Raw genomic sequence first — 22,226 nt, 5'->3', positions numbered from 1 at the left:
TTTTCCAGTTTATTCTAGTTCCTCTTATATTTCAGAGTTAAGCAATAGCTAGTAAATGCAAAATGTTGTTATTGGGTGTAACATCTAAGGAGCTTTCACGGAGGCGGTGGAGCATTCTGTAAAGCCGGTGCTGTTAGACTGGGAGCACTGCAGAGATGTTTGGGTTTGGGAGCCCGGTAAATCTTTTAGTGGCAGTTTTCCCACCTACATTCCGTGTAGGGATGCTTAGATAGAAATGACCCAGGGGCTTTTGTTAAAAAGTGCATTTCAAATCGAGCCTTTTAATAATGGAAAGATGAGTTGTTTGGCTCTGTAGGATATGCACAATAAGGCCATTCACACTTTTAAGGAAAGAAGATTCTATGAGAATGCCTTAATTTGGTGCTTTATTCAGGATGATTGGTAGCACTTATGCAAGCCCTTCAAGTATGCTTTTTCTTTGAGTTTCTCTGTTGGTTTTGCTTTGAGGTGGTAGACTGATGCACTGTGTAACAGTGTTATGGTAAGAGGTTTTCTGAAAGTGGTATTGAAAAGCTATTTCTAGGAGATCATAAATCAGCAATAGGTTCTGATTAAATGTGGCTGGGAAGATTGTGCTGTCAGCCTACCTGTAAGCCTAATTTGATTTCAAGACTTTTGAAGGAGTCCTGCAGAGGAAATAATATCTGTAACCAGATTTACAGAAGCTCAGCAACCTTAATTACAGAAAAGCCAGCACTGCTAGAGCTGTGCAGAAGTTAGCCTCCAGTTTAATGCAGGCATTATGAGAATTCTGTCACTGTGTCACATTGTGATATGAACTATTTTCCAATACGGAACATTTGTGTTTCCAAGCATATTATATTTTCTGCTTGTATCCAGGCTGGTGAAGCAAGCTGTAGATTTGAAGAGCGTGGCTAAGAGATGCTTAATAGAGGGTTTCTTTTCTGTTCTTCATCTTTGATTCCCCTTGGAAGGCAATAGGACATTTTCTCTCTGCAGCCACTGCTTTCTGATTAAATATGTATATGTTGCATAGTTTTTATGTCCTTGTTTATATGCTAAGTTTTTCTGTTCTTTTAGCCCTTTCCTAACATGAATTCTTATTGTTTAATCTGTAACTCAGAGCATTTTCTGTATAAAGTGGAGTTCTGTCCTTTAACATTCTCAGCTCTCTTCTCAGCTCCCTCACCAGTTTTGTTTGCTACCAAGTTCCTACTGCCATTTATGGAAGGTCTTTGTCCAGTGGTGTACAGAATGGTCTGATGGCTGAAACTTATTGTGGCAAACTCCTGTCATTAAAGATATGGCTGAATAGCATAGCATAATTGTTCCTTCATTGCAAAAGTATAGGTTTGATTAGCTCATATGACCAGGGTAAAAAATAATCTCTAAAAGGTACAAATACAGAAACTGTTATTGCTGGGTTTGATAAAGCGTATTCTAAGCAAAGATCCAGTGTTGAATTTCAGACTAAGAGAAAAGTATGGTACTATAGCTAACTTAAATTGCCACACTTGCTTTGGAAAAGTACACTTTCTTCTAAGAGAAGTGTAACGATTTTCTATTCATATGAAGTTCCAACTAAGCCATTTTGCTTCATGTTACAGTAGAACAAGATATACACAGATGTGCTCCTTGCAGCTACCTGTCTGCATGCAGGAATCTGTCATATTAGCTTTTTGTGGACAGCCTCTTATCACCCCCTCTGATCTGTTAATTGAGCTGTTATAATGAGTAGTTTTTGAACATTTCACTTTAGACTATGTAGGATGTAGGGCTCTTTTTTAATTCTAATTTAAACACATCTAGGGAAGCTCTCAGGAACAGTTTAGCTGGCAGATGGAGGAAATGGTGACTTGGAAGTGAGATCAGTGACTTCTTTCCCTGGTGCAGCTGAATCTAGAAATCTGAATCTGGGCTGTTTGGTGTGCAGCTGGTGAGGGAATTTTGAACTAACTCAAGTGCTTTTGCCAATAACACATTGAGGAGTGTTCTCAGAGTCCTTTTTGATGCCAGAGCTCTGGGTGTGCTGCTGATGGTGAGTAGCCGGGAGTCACTGACCACCATGCTGGATCTGCAAGATTATTTTCATTTGTTTTCATATTTTAAGTGAGTTCAGAATTATTTGGTGTGTTGTTGCAGCGATACAGTAGGAGTTCTTAAGGTCACTGGAAGATTATTGAGCTTTATGTATTTCAGACTTTGATCAAGTGTTCATTTTTTTTTTTTGCACCCAAGTGATTCAGTAGAGAAAATCAGAAAATTAGTGCATCAATTTGTGGGAATTTCTTGTCTGTATTCTCAAGGAGTTCTATGGAGTATTTCAATGAAAGGTACAGTAAAGGCTTGTTTCCTTGAAAGCACCATGAAGAGAGGTATATTTTGGATTTAGTGTACTTTGTAGGTCTTCAAAGAATAAGACATGATGCCTGGAATATCTTGTTCTCATTTTCTTTCATAATCTGTGGAATCTTTTTCAGAACTTTAAAGCAAGAACCAAACCCTTGCCAGTTTCTGATTTTGAACTGGCTCGATTGCCTAACACAGCTACCTAGAGTGATAGTACCTTGCCTCAAAATAAAACTTGGCTTGGGTTCTTGAGTTGATGCATCCTTATCTTTTTTAACCTTGGAAGTCAACAAGAACTTTTTGCCTAAGGACTTTCCTTCTGACTTAAGGAAGCTGACTAATTTTCTTGAGTTAATGACTATTTGCATACACTTCAATGGGAGAAACTGTTGTAAAATGGATAATTAGATATTGATAGTATCTACTGATAGTAATTCTGTTTTTAGAATTAGCAGTAATAAAGCATTGATTTTTTTTATTTTATTTTTATTTGTAACGAAGACAGCAAATTATTAGTCTCCTAACTCTGGTGGTGTGTTGTGTTTTTTTTTTTTCCTCAAGCACCTCAAAGTAATGTTTAGTGTATTTTCATTGCAAATACTGCCTGAAAAGGATTCTAGGCCCGTGTTTCGTGGCACGTTACATTATTTTCATGGAAATAAAGTTCCTCTTTCAAGGTGTGAAGCTGCACCAGAAGCCAGTCCGGGTACTGCTCTGCAGCATCACCCCTGTGGTACGGGCTGGGAGGTGCAGCAGGCCGTGCACAGCTACTTGGTGACTCGATGGAGGCAGCCATAGGAATGTTAATGCCTTCTGGCTAGACTAGTGGATAGGAAACAGATATTAATCTTTCACCACTTACACTCCTTCATAAAAAAAATCCTTGTTTTCTTTGATCCTAATGCTTTGTATAGTAAGACTACTCCGGTCCTTTTTTCTACCCTTTTCAAGTAATGGCTACAAAAGCAATGTATCTGTGGCTATAGGATCTTCTTGTTACAGGGAGAAGCATCTGAGTCCAGAACAAGCCTAGCTAGTAATGATTTAAATAGAGCAAAGCTTTCATCTGGCATCTTGAATTAAGATCATGTATTGGCTGAAGTTTCTGAGCTCAGAAAGCTACTTTTAGGCTTAACTCTTGGAGCAGTAAGAGAATAAAGAAGAATAAATGTTGTTACTAGGATAATCCTACTATTGCAATGCATGATATTCCAGTGGTAGGTTGTTTATTTAGCTGTCGTGACATCCTAGCGGTTTCTATCTAATCTTGTACTTTACTGACACTGTAAAGTTTAATTTGCAGAGCACAAAGAGCAGTAGTCTTGAGTAAGACTTGCATATCACAACAGCAGTGAGGGCTGTCCTAGCTCAGAATACAATCAGCTTTTATTTTCTGGCCTTTCTTGTTGAATTGTCGGACAGTGTTAGATTGGATTTGTGTTCCTATCTTCTTTGGTCATAACAGTTTGAAAGCTTAAACTTAATATGTTCCATGAAGATCAGGAAATGTAAATGTCCAGGTATTCTCTCTTGTCTCCAAGTGTCTCTCTTGTCCTGCCTTTCAACACGGAGTGCAATATAGGCTCATTTTAAGCAAAAAACAGCTCAGCCCATTTCTAACATTGGAATAATTGGGTGTGGGGAACCTTGAAAAGATTTTTCAACTCTGATCAGACTGTGTGTCTGACAGCATGCCTGTGATTCAGAGGAGTGTTTTAGATTATTGATGACAATTCCAGAATGTGTTGCTTAGCTGAGACCGCAGTGATCTGATGGGGTTCTTAGTTGTCTAGAGCTGCCCTAAATATCTTGTGTCCCTGTTCTGCTCCTCCACTGTGGTGGTGTCCTGTAGGTGTGCTGGATTTGACCACACCACATGCCTGTATCTGAGCAAGTGCAATGGCACTTCCTCTTGATACAGCAAGAAGAATTTCCTTCAGCTTGAAGTCAACAGAGATTTGACTTCAGTACTGCTTATAACTTATTAACCTCAGCATATTTATGTTTGCAGTATCAGTAGTTTTCTGTATCCATTTTTCACTCATGCCTGCAAGTGCTGCAAGTATGTGGTTATAATTGCTGAGATTTTAAAATGTTGAAACTGATTTTGAGTTGAGGCTGTGTGAAAACAGGTTGAGTGTAGGCATGGCTACTGTAAGGAGGCTGCGTTCCCTTGGGTGTTTGATGATCAATGATAGACTTCCACAGACCGTGCTGGAGGACATAACATTGATCTTAAACTGTTCTTTGAAATGTTTAGAAATATAACAAAAATCAAAGGATGCATTCAGCATATAACTAGGATTTATTTTTTTTTTAAGTGGACTTTCTCCAGTGTCTTCTAATCAGAAGGAAAATTTCTGGCTGACACTAAGAGTTTTTACTAGGCTAATTAAAAATAAAGCTGGGCAGATACTCAGTTCCCAGGGAATAGTCTATCCAGGTACTTGTATTTTAAACAGTACTAATTGTCAGCCAAATAATGGAATGTGTGTGGACAGGTATGAAACATAATGCACTCTGCATTGCATGAATGTGTCTGAAAACTGAGAGGCTCTGGGTGCAGGAAAGAATCGATTCTTATCTGTCTCAAATATAAACATTAATTGGATTGCTGACTGTCTCCTTTCCTGACAGATAGTATTTATTTACTTTGTTTCTTTAATGTCTTCTGGCCTCCAGCATGGCTGGCTGTGGTGAGTTCATAGCACATGGTTTTGACATTTTCCTCTAAAGTAGCTCTTCTGCCCACCTGTTGTCTCCTGCAGCCACATGTGCCATTTAATAGAGACTAATTGCTCTTCAGTCTGTGTTTTGACTAAATGCTCTTTTTCAGTCTCTTCTTCAGCTACCTTATTTTTAGAATGCAGTGGTGCTTTTCATGTAAGTTTTTACCAGTGCAGATGCCATTTTTCTATCTAAAGTTTCACTAGGGCTTCACTGAAATGACTCTTGTGCTTCTGTAGGGAATTTCTCTCATATTAAAGAATGCGTTAAGTCAGTTTTCCATTATCAGCATCCTCAAGATAATCTTTTTCCTCTCTGGGTGGCACTTCCCATGTTTATGATCCATGGGTGTTAGTTACAGGACTGAAATGAAGCAAAGCTGGTCTCAGGCTCGTAGTTTTAAACCTTTCATCCATTTGCCCCCTCCATTAATCTACTGCTTTTTATAATACCTTTTTTTAGTAAGCCTTCTAATTACCTACAGTTATTTCTGTATTTCTTTGTTTCTGCTTTATTTCCTGTGTGATACCACATGTAATTCAATTAGAGAATGCCTACTCCTTTTTTTTTTCCTAAGAAATATTTCTTTATTAAATAGAGTAGCTTGGTGTAATCTCTGTGTTGCACACGTTCTTCTGTCAACTCATTTTCTGTTGACTTTGTTGCCTTTGATTCATGCTTTCCTTTAAAATATGCTGAAAACCCAGACATACAGTTATTTTTTCCTTACGTTCAGTTCTGTGCTTGTTTTACTAACATCAAATGATACTGTCATATCTTTTGTACTATGCAAAAAAAAATTTCTCTGCTTTGAGGTCAAATTAATCTCACGAGACAGTTCTAATTTTCTGTAGTTATTGGTTATGCTGTTTTCAGCACTTACATTGTGAATCTTGTTTTTGCTTTGAATGTACTCTTCAACTTCAATTTCAGATGTGTCCATAGAGTTTTTCTCCTGTTCTTCTATTTATATGGAACACAAAATTTTTGTTGGCAAGTTCTGACTCATGTTACTTTTTGTTGCTCAGTCTGTTTTGTTAAATTATTATTTGTGTATTTTTTCCTTTTCATGCAGCTGAACTTGTAGCATTTTCTTTTAAAGGGATCTCTTTCCTTCCAGCCCCTTTGCTTTAGGGAATCTGTGATGCAGGTAAGTTCCATAAGTATTCTAATGAAGAATCCTTAAGTAACTCTAAAGTAGAAAACATAAAATTGCAATTTTTCATGTATATTATTTTAACTGGTGTATCTATTTAAGGAAATGATGCATCAGGAACAGTGTGATTATCCTCAAGCCCTGGACTGTAGGCTGTATCAAAGTTTCTGACCTGCACTGTCTGTAAAGGTAAAGCCATTTGGTCAGAGAAACACAGGCTTCTAATGCTCACTGTTAGCTATTCTGTTAATTGGCAATACTGCTTTTCTTGAATATTCTGAAAATACAAATGTGACTCTTAAGGATTCAGTTGTAATGTTGCTGTCTCTTTTAAGCTTTTTCCTTACCCCCCATTTGGTATCACTGAGAATGTCTGAGAGCTTTCTGGTGTGTTCCCATTGCCTGTGGGAATACAGGCCCTTTTTTTTTGTTGTTTCCTTCATGCAATTTTACTTCTCCAAACTAGTTGTCCAGAAAATTTTCAGATAACTTCAAGTTCTAGAGTGCTGTGTTCATTTCTTAATTAGACATTAATGGTAGGAGTTCAAGGTCCTTCAGAATACAGATTTATGGGTGGCAGTCTTTGTCCTGTGTTCACACTCTGCAAAAGAAAATTGTCACGCTTGAAACCTTCATTATGTTTACTCGTAGATTTTGCATCCCTTCTAAAGAGGGAGATGCTTATGCGGTGTTTGATCCCAGTAGGTTTCCTTGGTGTGTGGCCATTTGCTTCAGTGATAGTGATATGAGAGAGGAGGTTATGTTTGGCACATGGTGCTAAAATTTGCATTGCCTCCTTGACAGAACTCTCTGCTCCTTAAGAAAGTGAAATATCTTTGAAAGCTCTGGGTATCAGGATGGCAGAAATTGATGCTCTGTGTGTGTGATTTCCTTTTTTTTGCAGTCAGGGGAAAGGAGGAATTAGCTTTCCATCTCCCCTGTGCTTGGGTCTGAGCAATTAGGCTGCTCTTCTAATGATATGCTTTCAAAAGTGTTCATTAAGAAGCAGCGGGATGCTGATTTTTCTCTGCTTTCCTGTGTGACCAGGCTTTTCAGTTTAGCAATACAGAATCATGCCTAAACAGCTGTTGAGTCAGGCTGTCGTATCAGTAAGGCAATTGTCTTCTGCCCTCCCTCTGATGAGAAAGTCGAACAAAGGAATTTACAGAATGAAACTGCAATGCAGGGCACTGCTTAACACTGGATCTTAAACCCATTTAGAAAAGCTGCTGCAGAGCACAGTAACTCAGTTATAAACAATTCAGAAGGACTAACTATAAGAGTTGGATAGTGTAATCCTCTGCAAGTTGAACTGACTCTACAGAATGATCTTCAGTTGTGGTTTCTGCAGGAAAATGGTTTGGCTGTAACAGAGTTCAAGAAGGTTTGCTGGCTCAGAAGCATGGCTGATAAGATTTGGCCAGATACCAGCTTTGATATCAGCTTTTTCTGGTGAGATTTCACTGAATAAACTCCAGTTTGAAAACCATTCCTAGCTCTATGGAGTATTCAGGCCTGGATGGCTGTTGCATGTGATAATGTGACAGTTCAGTGTGCGGTGTGTTCTGGAGCTTGACCTGAAATTAGTGGGTATTAATTGAAAATCTGCTAAACTAAAACAGTTGTACTTTATGTAAATAGATACACTTCATGGATAATGGAATTCTCAGTTCATCTAAATGATTCTGAATAATTTTATTATGTACCTATACTGTTCTTCTGGAACACTTTTTCATCACATCAGCTTTGTGAAGCAGTTTTGTACTTACAAACATTTATGTACAGTCATCATGTACTGCATGAATTTACATCTCAGTGCATAAACTGTTAATCTCCACAGATATTGAGAACATAGATTAAAGTGCTCCTTACTATTTCATTGGTGTTTAAAATGGAGATCTGAGATATTTGACAAAAAGGATGGGGTTTTTTTTTGTGTTTGCATATTGCATTACAGCTTCTGAACTCACTGAACTTGCAGGAAGTATCAGCTCAGTTCTAAAATAAGTAAAATAGCTTACCTTCTGTCATACTGAGCAAATTAATAGTCACAGCTGACCTTGTCCAGATACTCAGATTATTGCTGGCCAGTTAATCAGAGGCTTTGCTGAAAAACTAAGTGAAGGAGTTTAAATTAGTTCTGAAGTTCTAGTAGGGCACTGAGCTGCTGGAGTTGAATAAAGGTTTTAAATTGACAAAATCCTGCCAAATCTTGCTGCCGTTGCTTTTCAAGTGTGATAACAGAGTATCTGGAGACAGTGCATAAGGATTCCCATGCCAGAGCAGGAAGTTTTCCATATGCATAGTGCTACGCAAGTGCATGATAGATAGAATATGTCCAGTTCTTCTCCGTCTGTTCCATAGGTCATTACTGTTTTGTTTGTTCCTGTCCCTCTGGAATTCCTCATTCATCAGTACAAGGATGGTCTTTGACAGAAAACTAGATTCAGATTGTTTAAGCCAAAACTAAAAACAGTTTTCTGTTGTGTATTTCAGGATTTTGTGCAAAAGAACTGCTCGTGTCTTTTTATGCTACAACCATGGGTCTTTTTTGTTCAGCCTAGTGATCTTGCCTTGCATTTCATAACGAGAAGCGTGTTTAGGACTCCAATAAATACACTAGACATGGTATATAGTATTTGCAGTTGTGGTGATGAAATAAGGCTATTGCTTTTATAAATCTCAGTATTCAGGAGTACATATGAATAATTCAGTCGGGAGCCTAAGATCTTCATATATTGCCACCTGCTCATTATTCAGAATTCTCATTATAGCCTGCTGTTGCCCTAGCAACATTCTGAAAATTAGTACTGCATCTATGAGAAAGCTTTTGTTTATCTAGCAAAGCCCACCATCCAATCTGTAATATTGCAGGATGCTTCTCAAGTGGATACTCTAGGCCTCAGCCCTGGTTGTTAAAAAAAATAATCTCTTATGTGGCATTAATTGAAGATTGTTTGTTTATGTTGTTTTTTTAACCATAGATATTAAATATGGTGATTTATGTTAGTCTCCTTAGTGTCTGATAATGCTTTTACATGATTCAATTGACTAGAGATGCTTTCCTTTATAGATATGCAAGAAAGTAACAATCCTGTGTTGACTGCTGGTGTTCTTCCCAGGGTCCTTCATTCCCTCTTCTCTCCTGCTTTTTCTTCCCTCTGTCTCTTGACTTCTACATGTGAAGTCAGAGCTTGTTTAACCTTGAGTGCTCTGCGACATAAAAAGATAGATTTGTGCTCATGAACTTAACAGTAGCTGAATGTGGAGCATGGAGCAAGAGGTGGTGGTGTTTATAGTACAATCCGTGAATCCGCTGTTGTGACTAAAGGAACTTATCTCAACTTGCTCTTGCTGTTTCGAGTGAAATATGCTCCCTTCTCTCACAAGATATACCCACAGAATCTCCTTCTGGAGCAAACGAAGGGGCAGAGCTGAGATATTTGATGGTTTTGTTTTTGTTTTTCTTGAAAGGAAAAATAAATTGAAACAATATTAGAAACACCCAACTTTCCGAATCCTCTCCCGTGGCACAAAGCAAAAGAAAGCTGCCATCTTTCCCCCACCTTTTATTTGCAGTTCAGATCTTTGTTGCATGTTGTATTGGACTTATTTGGTTCAACTCCTCAGTTGCTCATTCGGTTCTGAATCTGCAGAAAGGAATCTGTACCTTCTCTGAAAGGAATTTTCACTCTTGGTTTATCTGACCTATTGATTTGCGCATTCTAAGATGTGACAGCAAAGAGGACTTGTACTAAATTAGCACTTCAGAAAAATAGGATTTGCCCTGACATAAAGGCCTCAGTTTAAATGAACACATTTCATAGTGTTTTCCCTCCAAAGCACTTAAGGGGTGGAGGCTGATGAGAAGTAAGCTGCTTTTCCTCATCTTAGCTGCAGCCTCCCCTTTCCTAGCGTTAGGCACCTGGCATTGAATCTCTGTTTCTGTGTTCACAGGTGTTTAGAATTCTTTAGGGCGATAACACAGCAACTTAACCTGAGCTTTCCAAATATCTTTGTTTTTCTGCAGATATGAGAGCGGGCTTATGGTTTGGTTTTTGATGTTTCATGGGTAAATGTTGTTATTTGGGAACTTCTGTTTCAGCTCTCCCTTTGCGGAAGATAACACTGGTTTAGAATTAGCGACTTCTCATAGGTCTCCATGTTTACTTCTTCAGTCTTCACAAAACTGCTGGTCACTGTATCTTTTCAGTAGAAAGGTTAAATCCATAGTTTTATTTGTAGCTTAATAGTGGTTTCCCTCCCTGTACTTGCTCTCCTCGATATTCCCCCCCTCCACTCACACCATCAGCAATGCAATATGTTGGGCAGGCATTTTGTAGAGCAAGCATGAAGGCTGTGAAAGGGTTATATCCTTTTTTAGAAGTAACACAATGAATGAGAATGTCCAGTAATGGGAAAAGCTGGGGGCAACGTGAAGGATTAAGTAATACACAGCAGCTGTGTACCCCACATTGCATATATAAAGACCTCATTTTCCCTTTCATTCATTCTTGTTGCTAAAAGCAAACATCACATCCAGTTAAAGCTCTGCAGTTTGTTAGCCATGTGTCTCTTTCTCCAGGACTTTGCTCCTCTCCTTTTCTGTCCTGAAAATGTAAAGGCGTAGAGATCTTTCTGTGAGTGTTTTGTGGGAAAGCAGAGGTAGAGTCCTGCATTATGTGCAGAATGGAATTATATGATTTTTTGTGAGTATACAAATAAAAACCAATAATTAATAATAATTTCCCCTGACAATAGTACAGCCAACCTAGGGAGTATTTCATTTGTCAGGAGAATGATTCTGAAGTGGCTCTCTGTGTAGTGTATCTTTTGCTCTTGGGCAAGCCTAGAGACTCATTCCTTCTTTATTAAGTATGTGATTGCTTTCTAGTCAGCCTTTCATTTATCTCTCAAATATCTCTCCTGTGTGTTTGATGTGTGGTATTGCTTTGAAATTTAAATTGAATTGAAACTTTATATTCGCATATCTCTTTCTGTGCTTATTCTGTTAGATAGTTTTCTGCAAATGTAATTATGTGTGTTTGACAACAGATAAAGTTTCATGAGCATGCTCTGAGTTGAAGGTAAGTTAAGGTTCTGATGTTCCTGTAAACTAGCCCTGTGCTCCAGTACCTCTTTCCAGGATGCGAGTTGTTACTTAATCTAAGTGTATTGCTTCAGTATCTTTTCTTGTTTGAGAGAAACATTAACACATTCACTTCGAATTATTTTCCCACTTCACATTAATGAGTTATTTCTGTATTCTTTTACATGCAGTTGTATTTGGCGTAATCTCTGTAAGAGACATTCATAGAGCTGTAGACACAACAAATGAGCATCTATACAGTACGTTTCTTAGGCAGGACTATTTTGGGTAGTTATTGTTCCTCCTCCAAATCCTCGTTTCTATTTTAATAAGAAGCAGAGATGCCCTGAAGACTATTTCAATACCAAGCTAAAAATTATTTCTCATCTTTTAAGGACAACTTGAATTGTTGTAGGCATTTCTCATTTTCTTGTGGTTTTAACGTAGTGTCTGTGAAGGAATCTCTCTGAAGGGATTAAAAATGTTGTCCATTGGCAGTTATAATAACATTATGACACCTGTGTTTGGACATCTTCCACCATAGACTGCCTCTGTTTTTCTTTTTTTTCTTTCTATTTTTCTGCACTCTTTCTTCTTTTCCCACTCTTCAGCAGCCTTATCTCCCACTTCAATGAAATGGACGACTAAAGCTACAGATCCCACACCAGTCTGTATGGAGCAGCGACTGCAAGGGGAAGTGTGACCTGGAGGGAAGCTGAACAAGAAGGGACTCAAATTCACTCTTGTACAACAATGAATTAGAAAAAATCCTGAATATTAAGCTAACATTTTACTCCTACTTAATGTAATTTATGCCTCTTTTCACCCATTTTGAAATTTCAATAAACAAAATGTATTTTTGTAGTTGACATTCCCATCAGTTTGTTTTCATTACAACACGAGAAAGAGACCTCTTAGTAGGTTACGTCTAATGGAAACTCGCTACAGACAGTTTTGGGGAATACTGTACCAATTGCCACATTGTGTTGATGTGTTCCTATCTTTTTAAGTTTTCGTTTTTGTTTAGATGAATGTGGTTTTAAACGTAGGCAGCTTTATTATGTCGTTTCCTAGTATGATTTTCTAAATTAATGATTTGTCCTACCTCTGTATGTTATTGAATACACTGCTAAAGGATTAGTGTTTATGAGGTGGGCAGTTTTAAAACTTTGATTTGTTACTAACTGGCATTTGTAGTGAGCAGATCTTTTAAGCTGTCAAATAACACGTGTATCCCTGATTTTGTGTAGGAAAGGAACCATCGCATAGATGAGCATGTTGGTATTCGCCTGTGGGAAATTTAATGGCACTTCTGTTGTTTGCTGTTGGGTTTTGTGTGCTTTTTCTTTTGTTCTCTAAATCTTCCTTCTACGCTTTGTGAGAATAGGCCATGGTGGTAATTCACAGTGTCTGTGACTCTTGTTCTGGTGGGAGGTGGAAAATGCCTGCTATTGGGAGCTTCATAGCTTGTTGGATTACCAAACTCCTTTTGTAATCTGTAGCATCCCTGGCCCTAAGCAGTCGTTCTGACCTATGAACTTGGAGTCCGCTGCTTCCGCTGTCTTCTGTTGAAACTTGTGACTCTTGCAGAGAGGCCCTTTTTATTCTCTGTTCTTATATCTATAAATACCAAAGGAAAAAATGTGAACTTACATATTCCAAGTGTATAACTTAATTCTGTATTAAAATTGGGAGCCGCCGTGTTCAGTTTGGATACCTGTTTCCCGAACGTTTGTATCTTTCTGAAGGCTTGCATCTTTCAAGAGAGCTGCTGTTTGAAGGATATCTGTTGAAAGTAGCAATGCTTTGGCTCATTTATTTAAATTACCTTTATCAAAATATTGTTGAAAAATATCAATCCTGATATTTTGAAGTCGATGTTATGTGTTGAAACAGAAGAGGGATAGAAAGTGAGGGGCTGGGGTTTGTTTTCAGCAGGAGATGGCTTGATGTTGGTGTGGGGTATGGGTACAGAGCTGTGAACACCTCTGCAGTGGAGCTCCCAGAGTAGAAGCAGTGTAAGAGCCAGGAGGTGGCATGTGCTGTCAGTTAGGTCTCTGAACGATGTTTGTTAAGCCAGCCAAATCTTTGTCAGCATAGTTGTATCTGTAGGGATTTTGCTGGTACAGCAATGTCATGTGAGAAGGGCATTCATTTCACTTCGCAGGCCAACAGAACAATGTTAGCAAAATTAAAGGCAATTTAGTTGCCTTTCGCAAGCATTTCTAGTAGCTTTTTCCTCTTGAGACAAGCATGCTGTTCGACGAGAGGCTTAGTTATTCAGTGCTTATTTTCCTCTGGCCTAATGCTTTTCTATTTCTGTAGTATATGGTTTTTGAGAGGTTAATTCTATAATGTTCAGGCTAAAATGGCTTTTGTCTGCTGCTCTAAGCTGACCTTTGCAGTTGTTTTCCTGTGAGACAATGATAGCAAAAACAGTTTCAGTATCTGGCTTGAAGGCTGTTTCCAAAAATGTTTCTTTCCCTCTGTCTCCCTCTTCAGCCCAAAAGTAAAGGTGGGAGCAGAACAGTTCCTGATGTTGTTACAATTTTAAGTATCTGGATAGGTTGCTTAATACTACTGCTGCCCTTAGAGTGGACCAGCCACTGAGTTGCTTTGTAACACATTTTCATCCAACATAGATTGTTCAAAGCTAGAATTGTAATTTTGTAAGGAGCTCTAAACACATGGACTGAACTTTGGTCAGGCAGTATCATGGTATGCCCTCTCCTTCTTTCTTTTCCAAAAATGATTTTGATGGTCAGAATTACTTCTATTAAAAATGCATGTTTTCACACCATGCAAAAACACCTAAAGCTGCTGGATTTAGAAGCTGCCTGGCAGAACCTTTTTGTTGCCTTATGCTGTAGTGGTGCTTGAATTATGAGGACCGTTTCCCACACCATGAGGAACCCAGACAAAATGAAGTCCAAGAAGAGAACTAAGAAGAGAACAGCAGTGCTGCATGCAGAGGGATCCCACTCTGGCTTACTGCTGAGGATCCAGTGCTCAAGATAACTGCAGCACTGTATGGTGCCAGTCTTTGCAGACTGTCAGTCTTTTCCTAGGACAGAATTTTTAAGTTTATAAGTGAAAGGTCACATTAGCCTTGCCAGTTGCTAAATTCCTTATTCTCCTGTACACAGCTATATTCCTCAACACGTTAACTTGACATTCTTTTACCACTGTCAGCCAGCTGTTGTTCAGTATTACTCAGAATAATAATTACAAAAAAGTCAATAGCGGAGCCACTGAAGGTCTGTGTGAGCTTTGACACCACTGAGGAGGCATATTTAAGATGTAAAAACATTCTCTTCTTCCAGCTTTTGCTGCTGTATTAGCACCCTTCTAGCAGAGGCTAATTTTGAAGAGGCAGAGTAACTCCATGTCGTTCTTTTATATTCCCATCCATCATCTTGCTGTTTTTTGGAAAGTCTGATTAGTAAGTAGCTTACTTCTTATTTGATTCAATTAGCGTCTTCTAATGCTAATGCAATAAATAGCATTCCAATGTTAACTCTGTACAAGTTTTTAAAAAACAAACTGTAGAGTGTAGTATTGGGAAAAGTATTCATCTATCAATCGTATGTATTAAGGTCAGTGAATCATGGATTCATTTCTACAGCATTTTTTTAGTACATAAATATAAACAATCAACTTGTTTTTCAATTCACGCTTTCAAAAAAAGGGAGGATGTTCTTATTCAAATGCTGCACTATTAGTCATTTCTGCATATCCTTGTTGAATAAGGAACCCAACATTCCTTGCTCCTTTTTAAATCATTTGATGGTTCTCGATCTTAGGACATAGGAGATCATGTAGAAAGTATGTGCAGAATTACTTGTTGGCTGTCTGGAAGATGGGAGCAGCTGGCTGTCAACAATTCCAATTTCTTTATTTAATAATTGTACACATTTGCTTTGAATTTTATGCTAAATGTTAGTTATTAGGTCAACTGCTGTGTTTTCATAAAATCTGTGCAGTGAATTCAAAAAGCCTTTGAACCCATGGACTGCAGTGGTAAAGCTGTGAGAGGAGAGCAAAACATGGATTGCAGAGCCTGCCTTGTTGCTCTCAGAGCATCTGTGAGCGTTGCCTGCCCTGTTGGCAGGAGGGAGAATTGTGACTCCCGCTGCAATCCTTTACTCTCCAAGTTGGGAGTCTCAGGATTGTATCTTTTTGATTATTTTCCTTTCCTTTTACTCTTTCTGTTCTCCTTTCTGCTTTCTGCCCCTCTCCTAGGGAGAATTTCCCAGAAGGGACTTAGTCTGCTCCTAAGGCAGGTGCCGTAGGAGGTCATCTTGCCCATTCTTTGTCTTGGGAATCATCAACTGACTGTTGGTTAATAGGTAGTTTGTTTTGTTTTTATCCAAAAATATTAATCTACATCTCCACATAGATAATTGCACTGATGCTATTGAAGAGTGTCCTTAATTGACTACTGTGGTATTGCTGACACAAAACTTGCCTCTATAAAAGGAGGGAGGAGCAGTTCTCTCTCTGTTCCTTTTGTTGCTAACTTGATGCAGACTAGCACAAGTAACAACTCCTCTGTGCACCCCTGTAACTTAGTAGCCAGCAAAATCTTACCGTAGCAAAAGAGCTTGATGGTTTTCAGTCACTTGCTGTTGAATCACAGCATGGAAAAGTTTAGCAGACATGGGAGTTTGTGTAAGGGTGGAACTGTGCCCCAGCAGCATGGGCAGAAGTACAGGGAGAGAAAGGAAAAAAGATGACCTTCCTTTGGTAGCACCACTGAGTTTATTTGATGATTTACCTGCCCAAAGTATTGGTCTTACTGGCTAAAATTAAGTAGTTCCATTTTGAGTTTGTCCAACAACTTCAGAGATCTAAGCAGTAGCTAGACGCAATAATTCTTTCAGTTATAGCTGTAATTTGTATTCTCATAAGAATGAGATAATTTTGATCAATATCTTTTTGCTTAAGGCATAAACATTTTTCCCTTTCATTCTAACAAAGAAACATTAGTGAGTTCTTTGTGTTTTTGGTTAGTCAGGCAGACGGATGTTTCTTCTACTCATACAAACCCTGAGGTTATGATGCTAACTTAAATATGTTTATTTATTGTATATATGTTTAGTTATTGTATTTAAATTTTGCCTAAAATAATTGAGATGAAAAATATCTGGAAAAGCTCTTGTTGTATGGCAAGTCTTCTATTCTCTGTCTCTTTACTTCATCTGATGGTGAAGATGGTTCTCATAGCAGTGATGGGAGGAGTCCCGATTGCTGATCAGCAAAATTCTGTATGTTCATCTTACCCGGGTTTCTTCTTCTGAAAGCCATGGAGTCTTTGGAATTATGAAGTGTTCTCTGAGCACTTACAGGAGATGCAGACATACCAGGGAAAATCAATTTCTGTTTGTATGTGGAAAATGCACAGCAACTGTGCAGCAAAGGAATACACTTCCAACATATACATGAAAAGCTGGGGCAAATACCGGACTAGCTTCCTGCCTGTCTCTGTGCCTGAACGTTTGCAATTACTTTTTCCCAGCTGCTACTTGGTGTTGTATCTCACCTGTCTTTCCTAGGACTGCGAGCTAGTCTAGGATGGTCAGAAGCTCCCAGCCATTCCTGCCTCAGACTCTAATATGCTCTTTTCTACTTTTTTTTCCCTCCATACTGTTTAACATGAACTTGAGTGTCTGTCTTAAGGGATACAACACACAGGTAACTGAGTTCCAGCCTTTTCTACTCAGATAATACAGTTAAAGCAACTTCTGACTCCTGGGGAGAAATGTAACTGTATAAACTAGAGCAACTGTTGGGCACTGAGACAAGGTAAACAATTGCACGCTGTTTGGAGATTTCCGAATCACTTGCAGCAATCCTAACTGGGAATTTAGTGCTGACTGTGATTTTGACTATCAGATTAGGGGATAAACTACTTAAAACTAATAAAAATGAGATAGATATTGTACACAGCAGCAGATATTCTTTGGACTTGTTGAAATAGCTGATGAGCATAAGCTTATTTAAGAAGTAAATTTTCATTTGCCCATTTTACTGGCAGTGTATCTGCTTTGTGTGTTGAATGTAGATTTCAACCCCCCACACTTCTAATCCAATTTCCTGCCCTGCATTTGATGGATACCAGTTATTTTGTCAGCTGTGCTGTATTGTTGTTTATTTTTGATGTGTTTTTGGTTTTTTCACCATCATGATATCAATAATTGCTTCCAAGAGGAATGGAAAATCACCTTTTCTCTTCATCTTCTTTTCAAAAGAATCAATTTCTTCCATCCTGGGCAGAGCAAAGCTTCCTATCTTTATCTTCATTGCCTAACAAGGAGCAGATAGGAGTCTTGATGCCTATTACAGAAATTGGATTAAGTTGAGTAGATCCTGTTCCCAGAAATATCCTCACTCATTACAAGTCAATTTAGCACTTTGCAAATGATGGTTTTCAAGTCAGAAACTGAAACAAAAGATCCAGTGATTTTATGTGTGTCATGATTCTGTCACAAAATTCAGTAGTTTTGCTTAATGACTTCTTTTGATGTCTTTTTTAGTCACTTGCACTTTGGATTACAGAAAAGAAGGCAGTAAAAGCACAGCATTGATGTTTTTTTTATTTTTCTGACTGAAAAGTGTATGCCTTCCTTGCACAAGGCTTTCATCTCACAACTTATAATGGCAGTTTTCCCTCTGAAAAGGGGCACGTTCAGAACAATTGTCTGGACTAACTGATTACTGCTGTTCAGAAGGAGAAATGAAAGAATTTAGGGTGATCTGTGGTATACTGTTATCTAGATGATGAAGAAGGGGAAGAGTGTGCATTTCAACTTATATGTTGTCTGGACTGTTCAGAAGGGTGTCTTTGGTCTGTTGCAGCGCATAAAAATACTTAAGTCTGTTTAATCCAACCTGTGTAATAATAGAAACTAGAATTGAATGATCTCAGTTATGAATTTGTCTGAGTTATAAGGAACTTTGGTGGTGGGATGCTATCCAAGTAACTCACTCTTGTGGCTCACAAATCACAAGATTGCCCTATGGATTTCAGTGAATCTCTGGTGGGTTTTTTTTAAGGAAAAATTAGGTAGGCCAAGATTCAGTTTTCTGTTTGTATCTGTTGCTGTTAATCTGAATCGGAGGCTAAATTGGCAGGCTTTAAATCTGTCTGCAGTTGATAAATCTGTTCATAGCAATTGATAGGATTATTTGCAGTTAGGTTGCTTTAGAAAACAAGGAATTTTTATGTACTAATCTTCTGGATTGCCAAAAGCAAGTGCATAGATCTTTGCAGTATGAGTTGCACTGAGGTGAATGCTGGTAACCCTTTTTGGTATATGTTTTTAAAATGGTGTTGCAAAGAGACCAAAGTGGATTTGGGAAAAATAAAGAAATAAAGAACTTTCAATATGTATGGAGGCAGTACTGATTACTGTCATTGCGCTTGTGACCCGGGTAGTGTGTAGGAGGTAAATTAGGTTTTAATTTCTGGGATTATATGTGCAACTGGATATAATCTTTTTTTCTTCAGCCTGTAATCTTTTAAAACACTTTTTCTAAATGTGATTTAAATGCTGTCAGTTAAACTGAAAAGCATCTGTATTCAAATTGTGTAAACGTCGAAGGTTTGTATGAGCGCCTTCCTAAGTCTTAAATCACCATCTGGATTGTCTGGAAAACAAACTCAGCAACTGAACAGCTCCGCTTATCCTTCCCCGCATTTCTGTCATCGTTTATTTCCAGCTTGTTCTTTCATCTCTAATCCTTTCCCCTCCATTAACGATTTGATGTTTTGAAAACATGGCCAGGCCTCTTTATTTTCCATGCTTCCTTAAGCCCAAGCATCTGTAGTATCTTGTATTTATCAAACTCTGTTGCTTGAGATCTGAAACTGATCTGTGGCTGGGGAACACGGTCTGTGTGTTGCCTCGCTCTGCACACCGCTGCCATCCCCTCAGTGGTGCTGAGGCACAAGTGCAGCTCGGGTACTCGAGTGATGAGTGAGCGTGGATTAAGATCCATCCCTTAGCAGTTAAGGAGGAGCAGTGAAATGTCAAATGCTGTTTAAATGACCACTTAAAATCTTTCCTCGCCAAATCTCTTTTGCAGGGTGATGGCTTTTGGTTCTTTTTAGGGGGTGGTGAGGAGGCCAGGAATACAGTTTTTCATTTCATGCTTGTATATTGTGAAGTGCTGCCTTGGGCTGTTTTTACAGTCACCATTTTCCAGGATTAGGATTTAATATCTTACTATATACAAAGCAATTTGTTTACAAGCTGGTGAGACTTACTGTTGTGGAATGTGAAGTGTTTGCTTTCTTTTGTTTCGTTGCAAATCCTTCTTGCCAACTTCAGTTCTGTAGGTAGTTGTTGAAACAGGATACGGCTTTTTCTCTTGTAATGTAGAGTTCTGTATTTAGCTAGCTTCTGTGACATGAATTTATGTGAAACCAGTTGCAGAATGGTGATATTGACAAAGCTGTAGAACTGCTGAAAGGCTGGGCACTGTCACATGGCCACAGAAGATTGCTATTAATCTCATTCTAGCAAGCTTGTAGCACACAACATTTTTCACATCCCTTTGAGCTAAGATGCAGCATGTGAGAGGCACTGAAGATCTTTCAGGATATGTCTTTTGGCCCCGTCTTCCTGCATGTACTGCAGCTCCTCGTGTTGAAAGGGGATGGCTTAGTGCAGATTCTGTACTTACATTGGTTGAAATTCTTCATAACCACAGAAGAAATGGCTCATTTGTTTCTCATTTCACTTTAAACGTTTGGATGTTTTTCACTTGTTGGTTTGTTTTCCTGAAACTGTTCTAATTATCCTGTTACTCATATGGAAATTGAGTAGTTCAGCTGGGGTAACAGAAGGTATTCTTGGTGTTCACTGTCATTTGTACTGCTTTTATGATAAGCCCCGGAATAGTTGTGAGATATGTGTTCGAGGAACACAGTACAGAGATCCTGGTAAGCTTTATTTCAGCGTGTCTTTCAGAGTTGAGCTGCAGTTCTTGGCTTTGGGATATTTCTGCCACATCCCTGGGATACATTTTGTTTGGTATTTGATAGCTATTGTTGCCTGCCCCTTCAAACATACACCCTTGTGGGTGGTGGCATTATTTCTTTCTCAGGAAAGCAAATCTGCAAAGAAGGAAGATGGAACTTTGTTGGTGTTCTAGAAATTTGTAAAACCTGATCAAGGGCACGTATTGAGTTGAATAAAAGTATCTTCTACAATTCCAGATGCCTGAAATATAGATTATGTACTGTGCTTGTAGATTAACAACAATGAAGAGAGAATTGCTTATACTTAGAGGGTTTTCTGAGCTTTCACAGCCTGTTGCTCCTCCACACCTGCTGGGCTTCTTGTTAACTGTCTTTTTCAGACTTTGGGAAGACACCTTCTTTATAGGAATAGTTTCACTGGGATGCCAACAGAAAGCTTATTATGACTACTTTGTAACTCTGCAGCACTGAAATGCAAGTCTGATGAAAACTATTACTGCAGCTGCAGGCAAAGCAAGTAGCATGAATACATGTGAGAAATGTGCTTTTTTTCTTTAAATGGATATTCGTTTTTGGATTGGTCACACCCCTCCCTACCCCCAAATAAAAGCATTGTGTGTTTCATTGTGTGTTAAAAGTCAATACTTCTAATGTGTTCATTTATTTAGGCGTTTGAAAGGGATGTTCTTGCTGATTCAAGACAACATCGTTCTGTCCGGGACTTTACACTGGGGATAAGGACATGGGACTCCTGCCAGATTCCAGATGGTTCATTACAACTGACATCTTCGTTGACAACTGTGAAAAGGAACTTTGGATTATTCTATTTTATTTTTGTGGGAAACCACAATCCCCAAACTGTAGGACACATCAGGTAATAAATCCAAATACTTACTTAGAGTTTTCTGTACGTTATTTGAAGGCTTGAAGCGTGTAGAACGTAGTCTTTGTTTTCTTACAGAAATTGAATATTCTTGGTTTTACATCTTCTACTCCAATTAAGTAATGGGAATAAATTATATTTTGTATTTCGTAGGGAAAATTAGAGTGGTTCCATTATTGGCTCTAATCATTAGAGTTCTCTTTATATAATTGATTGTTACTAATAACTGTTGATAATTTTCATAGTAATTGCTGTTTCTGTCTATCTTTACTTCTGAGAGAGTGCTTAATTTAACATCAAGGCTATTTTCACTACACGTAATGTGTAAGAGAGCTCCTGCATTTGGAACCTGTCCCATTGTTTACTGACAATTAGAAAGCTTAAAATTTTAATGAAACTCATCTGTGTTTGCACGCTTGGTTCATTGTAATTTATCTACTTACTCTCAACTCTTTATGTGTAATTCTTTCTTCCTTTCAAATCAGTAAATCTCCTTGTTTCTATTGGAATCTAACTTGATTTGGAGCATTGGAATGCTTAAGAAATTTGTTTTTAAAATACAGAAAGGAAAATCTGCAAGTGTCATCCAACAGTGTGGTGCTTAGTTCTCTCATATAGAAAGTGGCATGATGTGCTTCTGGTAGAAGTGGTAAAATGAAAAATGATCACTCCTTGCTTCTGATATGAGACAAGAAGAATGTCATAGGAAAGCAAATCTTCACAGCAAAATAACTTTATTTTGGATAGCTGCTTTTAGGTATGTGTATTTCTTTTAAAAAAAAACTACTCAATGATTCACTTTTTCTTTGTCCTGAAGGTTCCGTGTTTCTTGTAGAATTTTAAAATAATCTTTTCTAATGAGGATGTCTGATATTCTTACTGTAAAAGATGAAACTGATGCAATGAAGGGTTCAGAAGCTGAATTTAAAGATACAGATCCAGTTGAAAACCTTATAAAATCAGGAAGTCAAGAGCAGATTCAAGTGGAAAAGGATGAAAATTGCCCTGATAGCAAAAACAATATGCCGGTAAGAAGCTTTTTCTCTTTATTTTT

The 22,226-nt window shown here is 38.3% G+C and overlaps 1 protein-coding gene across 18 annotated transcripts in view; it reads left to right on the top strand.

The window, feature by feature from the left end:
- Positions 1–22,226, top strand: part of R3HDM1 (R3H domain containing 1) — a 66,494-nt gene that overhangs the window by 2,567 nt on the left and 41,701 nt on the right. For 17 of the 18 annotated variants that reach the window (XR_008204638.1, XM_052674815.1, XM_052674817.1 and 14 more), the window contains exons 2-3: positions 20,958–21,163; positions 21,990–22,200. Coding sequence is in view for 17 of the 18 variants with exons in the window: in XM_052674815.1 (XP_052530775.1) it covers positions 22,030–22,200 (171 nt within the window). In the remaining variant the exon portion in view is untranslated. Of the gene's footprint in view, positions 1–18,375; positions 20,822–20,957; positions 21,164–21,989; positions 22,201–22,226 lie in introns of those variants that run through there. The other variant, XM_052674810.1, reaches the window with a different exon arrangement.

Source organism: Tympanuchus pallidicinctus, unplaced genomic scaffold (genome assembly GCF_026119805.1).
Source record: "Tympanuchus pallidicinctus isolate F22 unplaced genomic scaffold, pur_lepc_1.0 scaffold15, whole genome shotgun sequence".
Taxonomy (NCBI): Eukaryota; Metazoa; Chordata; class Aves; order Galliformes; family Phasianidae; genus Tympanuchus; species Tympanuchus pallidicinctus.
Note: the sequence above shows the minus strand (reverse complement) of the source record. Positions and strands in the feature narration are given on the sequence as shown.